Consider the following 13,333-nt stretch of genomic DNA (forward strand, 5'->3'; position numbering starts at 1 on the left):
GGCTGTGGCGAATGCAAAAGTCAAAGTTAAAAGGTAAAGGTAAAGGTACCCCTGCCCGTAGGGGCCAGTCTTGACAGACTCTAGGGTTGTGCGCCCATCTCACTCAAGAGGCCGGGGGCCAGCACTGTCCGAAGACACTTCTGGGTCACGTGGCCAGCGTGACAAAGCTGCATCTGGCGAGCCAGCGCAGCACATGGAAACGCCGTTTACCTTCCCTCTGGTAAGCGGTCCCTATTTATCTACTTGCACCCGGGGGTGCTTTCGAACTGCTAGGTTGGCAGGCGCTGGGACCGAGCAGCGGGAGCGCACCCCGCTGCGGGGATTTGAACCGCGACCTTTCGATCGGCAAGCCCTAGGCACTGAGGCTTTTACCCACAGTGCCACCCGCGTCCCTAAAGTCAAAGTTAGTTGTCCCCAAATCCTGTTAACATTTGGGACTGGAGCAACAGTGTTTGCAAGAAGAAACTGTATGAGAACTGGGGGTGGGAGACAGGAAACCAATTCTTCCCTCACTAATTCCTTCTCAGATAAACAATTGGTTTTTCTCAGGCTTTACTTCCTTTTCCGCCTGCTCCAGTCAGTTAGTATTTGACCCTTTATTAGCCTCATGATGGCCACACGGCTCTCGCTCACTTTTTCCTGGGGACTGTAGTTAAGGGTGCTGGGAAGTGTAGCTTTTTGAGGTAAATGGCCAGTGCCAGAACTCTTTGGCAGACACCATGCACCTGGAATTCATGGTACGGATGTGAAGCTGAACACCGTGAGGGTTTCTCCTGGTTTATGCTGCTGCTTTGCAAACACTATGAGTCACCCAGAGGCAGGGAAAGGCCTAACCTGGGACTTTAAACCGGAGAAATGAAACTAAGCCTTTTATTCCCGTTTCAGGCAGATGAAATGGCAGGCGAGAGTCCAGTCCAGAACCTCTGCGAGGAAACGACATGCCGCATCTGCCGGGAGTATTTCAAAGACCCAGTGATCATAGAATGTGGCCACAATTTCTGCCAAACCTGCATCACTGAGACTTGGGGAAAATCAGATGGAGATGCTTTGTGCCCTCAGTGCAGGGAACCTTGTCAGCAAAGGAATGTCAAGCCCAACCGGCAACTGGCAAGCATTGTGGAAATAGTCAAGAAATTCAGCCTTCAGATGGCCAGAGGGGCGGAAGTGCTGGGAAGGGTTTGCGAGAGACACCAGGAGCCCCTGAAGCTGTTTGGCGAAGGCGACCGAGCCCCCATCTGTGTGGTGTGCGACAAATCCAAGGAGCTTATAGTGATCCCAAAGGAGGAGGCCTTTGACGAGTATCAGGTACGGAGCTGTAGGACTGGGGACCAGGCTTCCAAGGGATGCTCAGTTATCCTAAGGATGGGGAAAATATTTCAGCCTGAGGGCTGCATTTTTCTCTAGGTGACATTCAGGTGGGTGTTTTCAGGGGTGCAGGAAGGGGGTGGAGGTGTGGGTGGGCGGGTCGCTCCAAGTGCCCTCACTGAGGGGGGGGTGACATTCGGTGCACCGCCTGCCCGTGACCCCCAAGCCTACCCCGAGCCGTTGGGGTAAGGAAGGGAGCTACGCTGCTGTGCTGGCAATATTCTCCCCCTTCTCCCTTTGTTTTACCAGCTTGGGAGAGGCTTGGGAGTTGTGAGCCATGAGTGGCTCATTCCTCCCCCGTGCAAAGAAGTAATACCGACCAAAAAATAATGGCAAGATAAATTATTTGACTATCTAAAATTGGTCCGAAGGACAGGTGCAATTAAAGGTCAGACCAAACCAAAATTCCGAAAAGAAAAATATAGAGATTACCTTAAAAAGCAGCGCCCTCAAATTAATACTTGGACTTGTTTTGATTAACTTTTGCAAAACGAACTATCGGGTAAAAGCTAAAAAACAGAAAGAAAAAAGGGGTGAAAATGAAAAGAGAAGGAAACAGTTTACTAAATATGAAAGTAGAACTGTACTGATGAAGGAAGTCAATTGGAAGAAAAGAAGAACTGAAATATGGTATATACCGTATTTTTCGCTCTATAACACGCACCTGACCATAACACGCACATAGTTTTTAGAGGAGGAAAACAAGAAAAAAATATTCTAAATGAAACAGTGGATATATGATTTTTGTGGTTCATGCTGTGGTCACAGACATGTGATCTGACGGTGAGTTTGGGGTAGCCCAATGCAAAAATCCTGAGGATCCATGTGGATCCATGCTTTGTAACCACGTTTTTGCGCCATTGCGACCCCATGAAACAGTGGGTGCGTGTGTGTTTTGGTGCAGGCTGTAGCCATGGATATGCTATGTGATCTGATGGTGAATTTGGGGTGACCTAGTGCAAAAATCCTGAGGATCCATGTGGATCCGTGCTTTGTAACCACGTTTTAAGTGGGGAGGGAAGGAAAAGAACTCAAGGGACAAGGAGCTCGCGTGGGGGGTGTGGAGAAGGATGCTGCTGATAATGCAGGAGAGGCTCCTCTCCAGCTTTGCTCCTTTAGAACAAGCAGGCTCTGCGTCTCTCCCTCCTCCCCGGCAAGGAAACCATGATAGTAACCACTCTGAGACAAATCAAGAAAAATTGCGACCAACACTCTCCCCCAACAAGCGCAGTGAGGTCAAAACACACACACAGGCAGAGAGGGAACTGGCCCTAAAGTCGCAGGGCGCTGGGGGAGTGAACGGGAAGCAAGAGAAGGAGAAGGAGCCCTCTCACACACAGAGACACACAGAGTGTCAATTCTAAAGTCGGAGGGACAGCGCAGGGAGAGTGAATGCGAAGCAGGAGGAGGAGAAGGAGCCCTCTCTCTCACGCACACAGACACAGAGTGTCAATTCTAAAGTCGGAGGGAGAGTGCAGGGGCGAAGGGGAAGCAGGAGGAGGAGAACAATAGCTCAAGCACACACACACACAGCCCCTACAGTGGCTAATCCAAAATCGGACAGCAAAAAACTGCAGGCAGGGACAGAGAGTACGGGGTTGTTTTAAAGCAGCCAACCCCGCTCTGCTTCTCTCCCTCCTCCCGGCTAGGCTGGCTGAAAAGCTTCGCTGCTACTTAGCAGATCAGTGGGGAGGAGAGAGGAACATAGAGGACGGGGTTTTTTTAAAGCAGCCAACCCCGCTCTGCTTCTCTCCCTCCTCCCGGCTAGGCTGGCTGAAAAGCTTCGCTGCTACTTAGCAGATCAGTGGGGAGGAGAGAGGAACATAGAGGACGGGGTTTTTTTAAAGCAGCCAAGCCCGCTCTGCTTCTCTCCCTCCTCCCCAGCTCGGCTCGCTGACAGGAGCCGCTTACACCCGCTTTGCTGTTTCAAAGCAAGCCACCGACTGCTCACAACTGCAGCAGATTCCCCCGCCATCTGTAGGCATTCGCTCCATAACACGCACAGACATTTCCCCTTACTTTCTGGGAGGAAAAATCTGCGTGTTATGGAGCGAAATTTACGGTACATATTGTTTAATATTTGCTTAGTATAAGATTTTGTATTTACCTTTGATATTGTTTTTTTTTCTTTATGTTTTATGTTTCCTTTTTCTTTTTGTTAGTGTGTGTGTTTGTGTTGCAAAATAAAAATTAAAAATTATTTCAAAAAATAAAACGTTCTTTTTTGGTGGGTATGGGGTTGTTTTTATTTTGATTATATATTTTGTGGTTTTATATTCTGATTTTGTTCTGTGAGTTCTTCAGGTATAGGGCAGTATATAAATGAAGTAAGTAAGTAAGTAAGTAAGTAAGTAAGTAAGTGTCATAGTAGCCCAATCTTGAATGCAGAAATCCTTAGCATTTCTAGGTAGGGCTGGGGATATACTGGACCTGAAATCCAGTCAGTACAGCCAGTACATAGCCGTCAACGTTCCCCCTTTTTTAAGGGGAATTCCCTTATTCCAAATAGGATTCCTCGCAAGAAAAGGGAAAAGTTGACAGCTATGAGCCAGTACTGAGCTAGTTGGACCAGAGGAACATATAACACAGTATAAGACCGCTTCCCCTCTTTCTAGATATGTCTAAAAACCCCAGAGCATAGGTATCAGGTATTAGCAATGTAGCCATGCGGCTCACAATTCTGCTGCAGAACCATTAAGCTTCCTATTAGCAGAGGCCCAGGAAGTTCTACCTGCAAAATACTGCAAGGGGGAAAGGAGGAGCAAGTGTTGTGAAGTTATGAGGGGTAAAGGATGTTATTAGGGCCAGTGCAGTTTCTTCTGGGGGAACTCGGGGGAACCAGCACCTTTCCACCCTAAATGTGGAAATTGTGGCACTTCCTGTGATAACTTCATGGTGAATACTGCAAGCTGTTTTTCTTAAAAGAAAAAGGACAAAGAATGAGGTCTGAATAGGGCAATGCACCAGCCACAACCTCTGGTTCATACCCCAGTTTAACTTTGGAGAAGAGCATGGTTTGGTGCAGAAAATGTGAGAGGGTGACTGACTTGGGCCAGGATCTGAATCCAAATCCCGTACAGATACTCTGTTTTGTGCAAACCTGGTATATGAACAAACTTTTTATCTCTTACACTGTGTCCCCATAATTTTGAGCCCTCTTGTTTCCCCCAGATTTAATCAGAAAAGGAATTATTAGCTATATAAATATGCATATGTGAACACTGATTTAATTCTACACCGAGAATGGAAGTTTCCTAGACTCTCCTCATCCTTCATGTTCTTGGTTTCTTGAACACACACGGCTGTTACAGTTTATGAGTATATCTCTATTGCCAAAATTAACCCAAATGCCTTCTTGGCCATCCCAGGGTAGAATCCTGCGTCATTTGGAGTTCCTGAACAAACAGAGAGAAGAAATTCTGTCTTCTAAACTGAAGAGGGAGACCGAAAGCCAGAATCTGCTGGTAGGTGCAAATCTTCTTGCCTCTCCAGGATGGTTATATTGACAGAGTGAGGCCTTAATTCTGTGGTGGAGCCTATGCTTTGCTTGCACAGTGTTCCAGGTTTGATCATTGGCATTATCAATTAAATGGATAATGGGTGGTAGAGTTGGGAAAGGTCTCTGCTTCAGACCTTGAAGAGCAGGATAGGCTAAAATTGATAGGGCCGTCTAACGCCAAATGTAGTACTTGAGTCCAAAAATGTCCAGCCATGCCAGCATTAATCCTTTAAGAACAAAATGAACCCCACCAAGACAGTCTTCCTCCTTCCCGTCACTTCCTCCAGGCCCTACTATTAGGCAGAGTGAGGTGGCCAAGGCAGGCTGAAGATGCCAGCGAATAGAGAACAGCAGCAGCTTAATAGATTGGTAGGTGAGCAGCAGGAAAATACTGAGGACTGAGCCAAGCAAAGAGGCTGTGTCCTGCTAAGCCAGCCTGCCTGCCACCCTCAGCTGTGACTGAATTCCTGTACCATTGTTAGCAATGAAGTAAATATCAACGGCCCTGCTTGTGCACATGGAATTAAGGGGACATCTAAATGTCTTTGTCTGGCCATGACACTCTCTTTCCAGAAGCAGACAGGCATGGAGAGGCAGAAGCTCATGGCTGATTTCAAGCAATTGCACCAGTTTCTGGAAGAACAAGAGTGCTTCCTGCTGGCTCGATTAAAGGAACTGGACGATGAGATTAAATCCTGGGAGGACAAACATATTGCAAAACTCTCTGAGGAAATGTCGTCTATCAATGACCTTATTAAGGAGCTGGAGGAGAAAAAGAAACAGCCAGCGACTGAATTCTTGCAGGTAAGAGTTGCCACAATTAAATAGTCCAGGTTGTCATACAGGTAAGGGTTGAACCCCCAACCACTCTATTGGTTTACAGAAGTACAGTAGTACCTCAAGTTACAAACGCCTCAGGTTACAAACGCTTCAGGTTACAAACTCCGCTAACCTCGAAGAGTTACCTCGAGTTGAAAATTTTGCCCCAGGATGAGAACGGAAATCGTGTGCCGGCGGTGCAACACACTTCTAGTTAAGAACAGTTTCGGGTTAAGAAGGGACCTCCGGAATGAATTAAGTTCGTAACTAGAGGTACCATTGAATTCATAGTAGGGATGTGCATTGGTCACACATTTTGTTCCAAACTGTGATTTGGAGCTTCATCAAACTGCATGATTCAAGTTGACCATTGGGAAGGCTTCCCTGTTCTGCTTCCGGGTCCAGAATTTCTTCATTCCCCAGCTTCAGTACTTGGAAAATTTAAAACATCTATTACACCCATACTCCCTTTTGATAGAAGTGGATGGAATTTGCAGGAAAAGCTGCTCCTCCGGTAGGGATGAAGCTTGCCAAATTACAATGGATCCAGGGAGTTTTTGTGCTAGCACTGGCACCAGCAACACTGGCCAGTTGAGTTCTCCCTCTACCCAATTCAAACATGCCCTCACTGTTGTGTGTAGAGCAATATACATCGTCAGCAGTATCAGGTAGACATCTGCTCTCAGGCTGGCAGCACCAGTGGTGGGAGCCAGCAGCAGAGCATAGCCCGGGATCACTTGCAGTTGGCAGAAGATCCCATTCCATGACGAAGCATAACTGGGGGTGGGGTTCTGGGGCAGAGAGGGGGGCCTACATGCCCATTCAGGGGGATTTTCAAATTTAGAAGTAAATGTCTGGGCTTTTGTAGTTTAATTAAGCAGCTGGAGGAGAAACAGAAGCAGCCAGTGACTGAATTCTTGCAGGTCAGCAATGGTGCAACGAAACCCTCCAGGTTGTCCTCTGGGGAAGGGCTGTTCATCAGTCTATAGTCTATAGAAGTATTTACAGTAGGCATGTGCAGTTCAGTATTTGGTTAATATATAAAGCAAAGGGGAAAGTAATAAACTGCTGGAGGCAACTGGTGCAAGGGACTGAATTTCTCTCCTTCTGTCTCTTCCATTTAGAATATGAGAAGCATGCTGGAAAGGTAGGTGGCTTTGATATGAATATGAAAATGAATAATATTAATTTCCTTCCTTGGAGGTAAGGGATAAATTGATTTGGTCTATACTTTTATTTGAACCAATCTAATTCAGAGTTTACAGAGCAATAAGCAGATCAAAAAAACAGTTACCAATCTGACTGCACAATTTTACAAATCTTGTGATGCATTTTTTCGTATGGGGAAATGCACAAAAAGTGCATTGAGGTATGCATAGAACAGCATACCAAAATGGATAAGATTTTTTGGGGGGGAGAATGCATATAAAACACATAGTAGGGCCGTGAGGAAGTGACGAGAAGGAGGAAGACTGGCTTTGTGGGGTTCATTCTTAAAATGTTTGCTTCTATTCAGCTGTCAATCCACAGAAAATCCGACTGACCTTTGTTCCAATTCAGCGGTAAACAGTGGGGACTTTCGTGGGGAAACCAGGGGGAATGAAAGAAAAACCTATCGTGGACGAGCCCTTGGTATCTTCCTGCTGCTTCCACTTTTCTCCTTCATTCTGATGACTGAATTAAGAATGACTTGAGAATGACCTGATGGAGCACAATAAACTTCACTTTCTTCACTTTCTTCTTCCTAGGTGTAATGAAAATGAATATAAAACCATGAATGCTTTTCCTCCTGGATTAGAAGAGCAAATAGATAATTTCTCCAAAATGCATCCTTTTTTGGAGAAGGAGACCGAGAAATTTAAAGGTAACAAATATCACTGTATGATGTAGATATGGGATAGATGGATAGATAGAGATGATGGATGATAGATAGATAGATAGATGATAGATGATAGATAGATAGATAGATAGATAGATAGATAGATAGATAGATAGATGATAGATAGATAGAGTTGCATGCCTTGCCAATTTCCAAATGGTGAATATTCCGGGGTCCCAGGCTGCTTCCCCAGGGTTCGAGCTTCCTATTGGCAAATGAGGCACAGCAGAGACTGTGGTGTCCTTAGGATATATGGTTTATTTACACATATATACAATCTGAGCCTACAATGGAGGGGTTCACAGGCACCCCAAGAGAGTCTTGTTTCTCCCATAGCCCCAGCCTTGCATTCAAAACAGGAACCCACCATTGTGCTCTGATTCTCTTTCCATCTTGCTGCCTTTTACAGCCTGTCACATCCCTAAACTCTGCTCCAAAATAGTGGTTTTGTCTTCTAACTCTCTCAGAGCTGGGGGAGGCAACTTTTTTCTGTGTCCCCCACCCCAAACATGCTTTCATAACACTCAATGCTAATGCTGAAAGAGGGAGAAAGATGGAGTACTATGGCTACATTTTAGATTTAGGCCTGAACTCACTTGCAAACATTCTATATCTAAAGTATTGCCCTTGGAGCCAAGTATGAGTATTGACTGTTTCCTCATTTCACCTTTTTCCTCAGACGTTGTGCTCTCTGGACCTCAAGGAAAGAAAGGTACATTTCCAGGTTTGACAGATCTTTAAACAGTTTTTGCAGATGAGATATGGGAGGGTTTTGCAGTGTTCCCCACTTCAATCTCCCAGCAGCACAAGATTGCTGGGGTCCCAAGCTGCCTCCCCAGGGTTTGATTTTCTTTTGGGAAATGAGGCACAGCAGAGACTGTTGTGTCTTTAGGATATATGGTTTATTCACACATATATACATTCTGAGCCTATGGTGGAGGGGTTCACAAGGCGGACAACCCAAGAGAGTCTTGTTTCTCCCATAGCCACAGCCTTGCATTCAAAACAGGAACCAACCCTCGTGCTCTGGTTTTCTTTCCATCTTGCTGCCTTTTACAGCCTGTCACATCCCTAAACTCTGCTCCAAAACTCTGGTTTTGTCTTCTAACTCTCTCAGAACTGGAGGACTGGGAAGCAAACAAGAGTAGCTGAAGCTTGACAATTGAGCATTCTTTTTATCTATTTCTCTATTTAGAATTCTGAGTAATCTTCATTATTTGGCATTGATTTTTCTGAAACACTCCCCCGTCCCAATGTTTTCATAAAATGTAATGGGAATGCTGGAATGCTGTGGCTTGCTGAAGTCAGCTGGGAGTTCACCACATCTCAACTGATGTGTGTTATGAGCACAGCAATCAGAGTCATCAGAGATTTCCTTCTCCCATCTGAACAGCATCTTCCAGAGTGCGTTAAGGGGGAAACTCCTCCCACACAGTTCAAAGTAACCAAGTGTTTAATGTCTCCAGACCCAAGACCAGTCCTTCATCGTCTTTGAAGTAAAGATACGTACAATCAGATCCATTGACACTGATCACCATGCTAGCTAATGCTTCTGTGGAATACCCACAGCCTCTTCCCCTGAGTCTCACGGAGTCAGACCCTTGACAGCAAATGGGACAGGGGACAGACAAGACAGACAGGATGAAAGCAATGCCGTAGTCAACTAGAGCACAACTGTTAAGTGTCTTACTTGGCCATTTCTTAAAGATGTCCCCAACTAATCAAGTTCCTTGCTATTGCAGCTGGCTCTGCCATGCCCTCCTCAACACCAGAGAGCATACAACAAGGTGAAATGTGCTTCATGAGGGAGAAGAGCAACTTGGGAACACTTGGGAAAATAGCATCAGGTACTCTGCTTGGGGGTGGATTCCCCCCCCCCCATTTGTTTGTGTGAGAAAATGTGGGGGAGATTTTGCAGTCAAATCTACAATAATAATGCACATACTTACTAGTTAGCATGTGAAGGAGTTAAGACCATAGAGCTGTCTTGCTGATAGGCCACAGACCATAGAAATATAATTGGTAGAGAGGGCAGTGTGTCAGTGTGTGGTGTCATTTCCCCTTCTCTCCTGAGGGGGAAGAAGGGAATAAATATTTCCTGTTCTCTCTCTCTCTCTCTCTCTCTCTCTCTCTCTCTCTCTCTCTCTCTCTCTCTCTGACCAACAATGGAGGCAGACATGTTAATAGTTAATATATTCCCACACTTACCTAATAAAAACCCATCAGAGACCATAGAGGAGTGTGAGCCACTCTCCCCCCCCCTTTTAAACTCTCTCCTGCTCCTATTTCTTCTGTTCCCTCTTCCCTCTGGTCTTCCTTCCTTCCCTCTTCATAGCTCCAGAGGCTGTTCACCCCTCCCACCAGCAGATGGAGATACACAAAGCAATCCTACCTGGGTGTTGGAATCCATGATCTGCAGGCAGCTTAGCACGTTTGCAATTAGAATCTCCACAGCATGGGAATACAGGACATGAAAGGAATCTGCCTAGAGATAAGGAGACCCAGCAACAACCAAGTGATTGTCTGAGTTCCTTATGCAGGCATGACCTATAACACTGGTGTGTGTTGGAGAGTGTTAGTGTGGTGTGGTTAGTGCTGAGGAGTTACTGAGAGTGAAGAAATCGTGTTGTAAAAAGTAACTTGTGAATAGCCTGTATGTTTGCTGCAGTAAATAATAAAACAAGAAGAACCAAGTTACTAGTCAGCATTTTTGTTTCTGCTCGTCGTTCAGCTGGGCAATCTCAAGAGTTGCTCAACAATCGCTGCGATACTCTTCTGTACTCTGCTAAGCTGTGCAAGAGGCGAAAGCACTTCAAAGGTTCATCGCCTTCCAAAAGTTTTAACAATAGGTTCTATGGAGTTCAGAGGGATTCATTTCCAAGCTAGCAAGTGTAGGAATGCAGTCTCCTACTTCGTTCCTTGGGCAAGTCACTGCCCTCTGAGCCTCACCACCTTAACGAAATCCATAAGCTCCGCTCTGACTAAGGATGGGGAGAAATTCAGGTCAGTTCACGTGGAAAGGCGAATCTTACCTAATTCACACTTCCTGAAAGTATACGCAAACTGTGATGTCAGCCTCCTTCGGAATTTGCACTCCTCCAAATTTTGCCGCACAGTTCTCCAAGGATGCAACGTGTAAAAAAAGGTAAAGGACCCCTGACAGTTAAGTCCAGTTGTGAACGACTCTGGGGTTGTGGCACTCATCTCACTTTACAGGCCGAGGGAGCCGGCGTTTGTCTGCTCTGCAGACAGTTCCCCGCCCCCCGGTCATGTGGCCAGCATGACTAAGCCGCTTCTGGTGCAATGGAACACCAAAACCAGAGCAGCGCAAGGAAACGCCGTTTACCTTCCCGAGGGAGCAGTACCTATTTATCTACTTGCACTTTTTGGTGTGCTTTCTTACTGCTAGGTTGGCAGGAGCTGGGACCTGGCAATGGGAGCTCACCCCACCGTGGGAATTCAAACTGCTGACCTTCTGATTGGCAGGCCCAAGAGGCTCAGTGGTTTAGACCACAGCGCCACCCGCGTCCCTAGGTGTTTGAACATGCAAAAAGAAAAAGTGTTAGGAGAAATTCGCACTAGCAACACAGATGGATTTTCACGAGTACTTAAAAAAAAAATTGCAAAGGAATGTGAAAATGTGAAGAACTGAATTTAGGAGTAGAAAAGATAAACCAAAATTTGGTACAGTGGTGCCCCGCAAGACGAACGCCTCGCAAGACGGAAAACCCGCTAGACGAAAGGGTTTTCCGTTTTGGAGGCGCTTCGCAAAACGAATTTCCCTATGGGCTTGCTTCGCAAGACGAAATGTCTTGCGAGTTCCTGCGGGTTTTTTCCCCTCCCCCCCTTTTCCTAAGCCGCTAAGCCGCTTATCAGCTGATCCGCTAAAAGCCGCTAAACCGCTAATAGCGGTAATCCGCTAAGCTGTCAATGGACTTGCTTCGCAAGACGAAAAAACCGCTAGACGAAGAGCCTCACGGAACGGATTAATTTCGTCTTGCGAGGCACCACTGTAATTTGCCATTTCCTAGCCCTGGCTCCCACCCCTCCCTCCAAATCGTAGCCAATCCATAACCCCCTCAGTAGCTTTTCTAAGCACACAAAAAACCTATAGGGTACCACAAAATATAGATGCACACATGCACCTTGCCCTATAATTCAAACACTGATCTGGCTCCCTCTCTCTCTCTGTGTGAATCTCTCTCTCTCTTACAGTGAATATAGTTTTGGATCCAGAAACAGCAAATGACTACCTCATTCTCTCTGAAGATGGGAAGAGTGTGAGGTGTGGAGGGGAAAGGCAAAATCTTCCCGACAGCCGAAAGAGATTTGATCCGAAGACCTACGTGCTGGGCAGCGAGAGATTCCGTGCAGTAAGAAAATGGTGGGAAGTGGAAGTTGGGGGAGAGAAAAATGCCACGTGGGCAGTGGGGGTGGCACGCGAGTCGACCCCGAGGAAGGGACAGGTCAGCCTTCAACCCAGTGTAGGAATCTGGGCTGTCGGAAAAGCCATAGTTGGCTCATTGTATGGACTTTGGGCTTTTACCGCCCCTGAGCGGACGCCTTTGCTCTTAAATCATGAGCTCAGGAAGATCCGGGTGACTCTGGACTATGAAAGGGGTTCTGTGGGATTTTTTGATGTCGAAGGAGATGTCTTGATCTTCACTTTCCCGAAAGCGTCCTTCTTTGGGGAGGAAATCCGGCCCTTTTTCTTGGTCGGGCAAGGAGCTGAACTGAGTTGCTGAATCTTGAGGGCACAACTCCTCACAGCCCCCTCCCCAATCGCCCCCAATGCCCCGAAAAAGAGTTGCTTTTGCACTTCCCACGCAACTGTATGAGATCCAAGCAAAGAGCTGTGGAATGGCGCTCAGGGAGGAATGGCCACAGAAATTTGGGCCTTTCCATCTGTGGGGCAAGAGCGGGTTGGCATGTGGGAAGAACAGTGTTCTTGTGCTTTTAACAATGGCCTGGCAGGCAGAAATCCAACAGGCTAAGCCTCTTCTAGTATGAAAATACAGTCATGGGAAAAGCTTCATCACCACTGTATTCCCTCTCATATTGTATTATGGCAGCCATGTTTTGTTATGGTCCTGTGGCAGCCATTTTGTTACTGGTACCGACAGCACACCCTCAAAACTTGAGATGTGCCCTCGTCCAAAAAAGTCTGTGGTCCTTATCCCTGGCTATGTTCCGCCTACTGAGGTGAAAATCTGAGCCTAGAGTAACAACCTAAAGGGGAAATGTCCTTTAAACTTGAAAACATTGGCAGCATTAAGATAAATTCAACAGTGTAAATAAGTTTTGATGGATGCAATAATGGAATACTCAATGGTTTATTTTATGTAAAATATGCAGGGATTTGTGGCATGCAAAATGAACCATGGAAAGAGAAGAAGGGAAGTTAAATGAATACAGTGGTACCTCAGGTTAAGAACTTAATTCATTGTGGAGGTCTGTTCTTAACCTGAAACTGTTCTTAACCTGAGGTACCACTTTAGCTAATGGGGCCTCCCGCTGCAGCCGCACGATTTCTGTTATCATCCTGAGGTAAAGTTCTTAACCTGAGGTAATATTTCTGGGTTAGCGGAGTCTGTAACCTGAAGCGTCTGTAACCCGAGGTACCACTGTATTCTAAAATGTAAAACAAGAAAATTATACCAAAAAATAATTATTATTATACAAGAAGGCTTGAAGGATAGAGATCCTCCAGCCTGCAGGCCAGATTTAGCCCAGCACTGGTCCCAAATTGGAACTTGAGGCAGTTTCCCTCA

The 13,333-nt window shown here is 46.1% G+C and overlaps 1 protein-coding gene and 1 long non-coding RNA gene across 3 annotated transcripts in view; both read left to right on the forward strand.

Moving 5' to 3' along the window:
* The window catches only part of LOC309337478, a 169,338-nt gene extending 168,941 nt beyond the window's left edge, over positions 1-397 (forward strand). Inside the window, exon 2 of the long non-coding RNA XR_014154343.1 lies at positions 34-397. This is a non-coding gene — a long non-coding RNA (uncharacterized lncRNA). The remainder of the gene's footprint in view (positions 1-33) is intronic.
* Positions 398-840: 443 nt separating this feature from the next.
* The window catches only part of LOC309336856 (zinc finger protein RFP-like), a 210,231-nt gene continuing 197,738 nt past the window's right edge, over positions 841-13,333 (forward strand). Inside the window, exons 1-8 of one of the 2 annotated variants that reach the window (XR_014154074.1) lie at positions 841-1,305; positions 4,734-4,829; positions 5,438-5,668; positions 6,808-6,830; positions 7,432-7,547; positions 8,242-8,274; positions 9,305-9,409; positions 11,778-12,649. Coding sequence is in view for 1 of the 2 variants with exons in the window: in XM_081853293.1 (XP_081709419.1) it covers positions 856-1,305; positions 4,734-4,829; positions 5,438-5,668; positions 6,808-6,830; positions 7,432-7,547; positions 8,242-8,274; positions 9,305-9,409; positions 11,778-12,307 (1,584 nt within the window). In the remaining variant the exon portion in view is untranslated. Of the gene's footprint in view, positions 1,306-4,733; positions 4,830-5,437; positions 5,669-6,807; positions 6,831-7,431; positions 7,548-8,241; positions 8,275-9,304; positions 9,410-11,777; positions 12,721-13,333 lie in introns of those variants that run through there. The other variant, XM_081853293.1, reaches the window with a different exon arrangement.

The sequence above is a fragment of the Podarcis erhardii genome, assembly GCF_964252035.2.
Source record: "Podarcis erhardii genome assembly, chromosome: 2".
Lineage (NCBI taxonomy): Eukaryota > Metazoa > Chordata > Lepidosauria > Squamata > Lacertidae > Podarcis > Podarcis erhardii.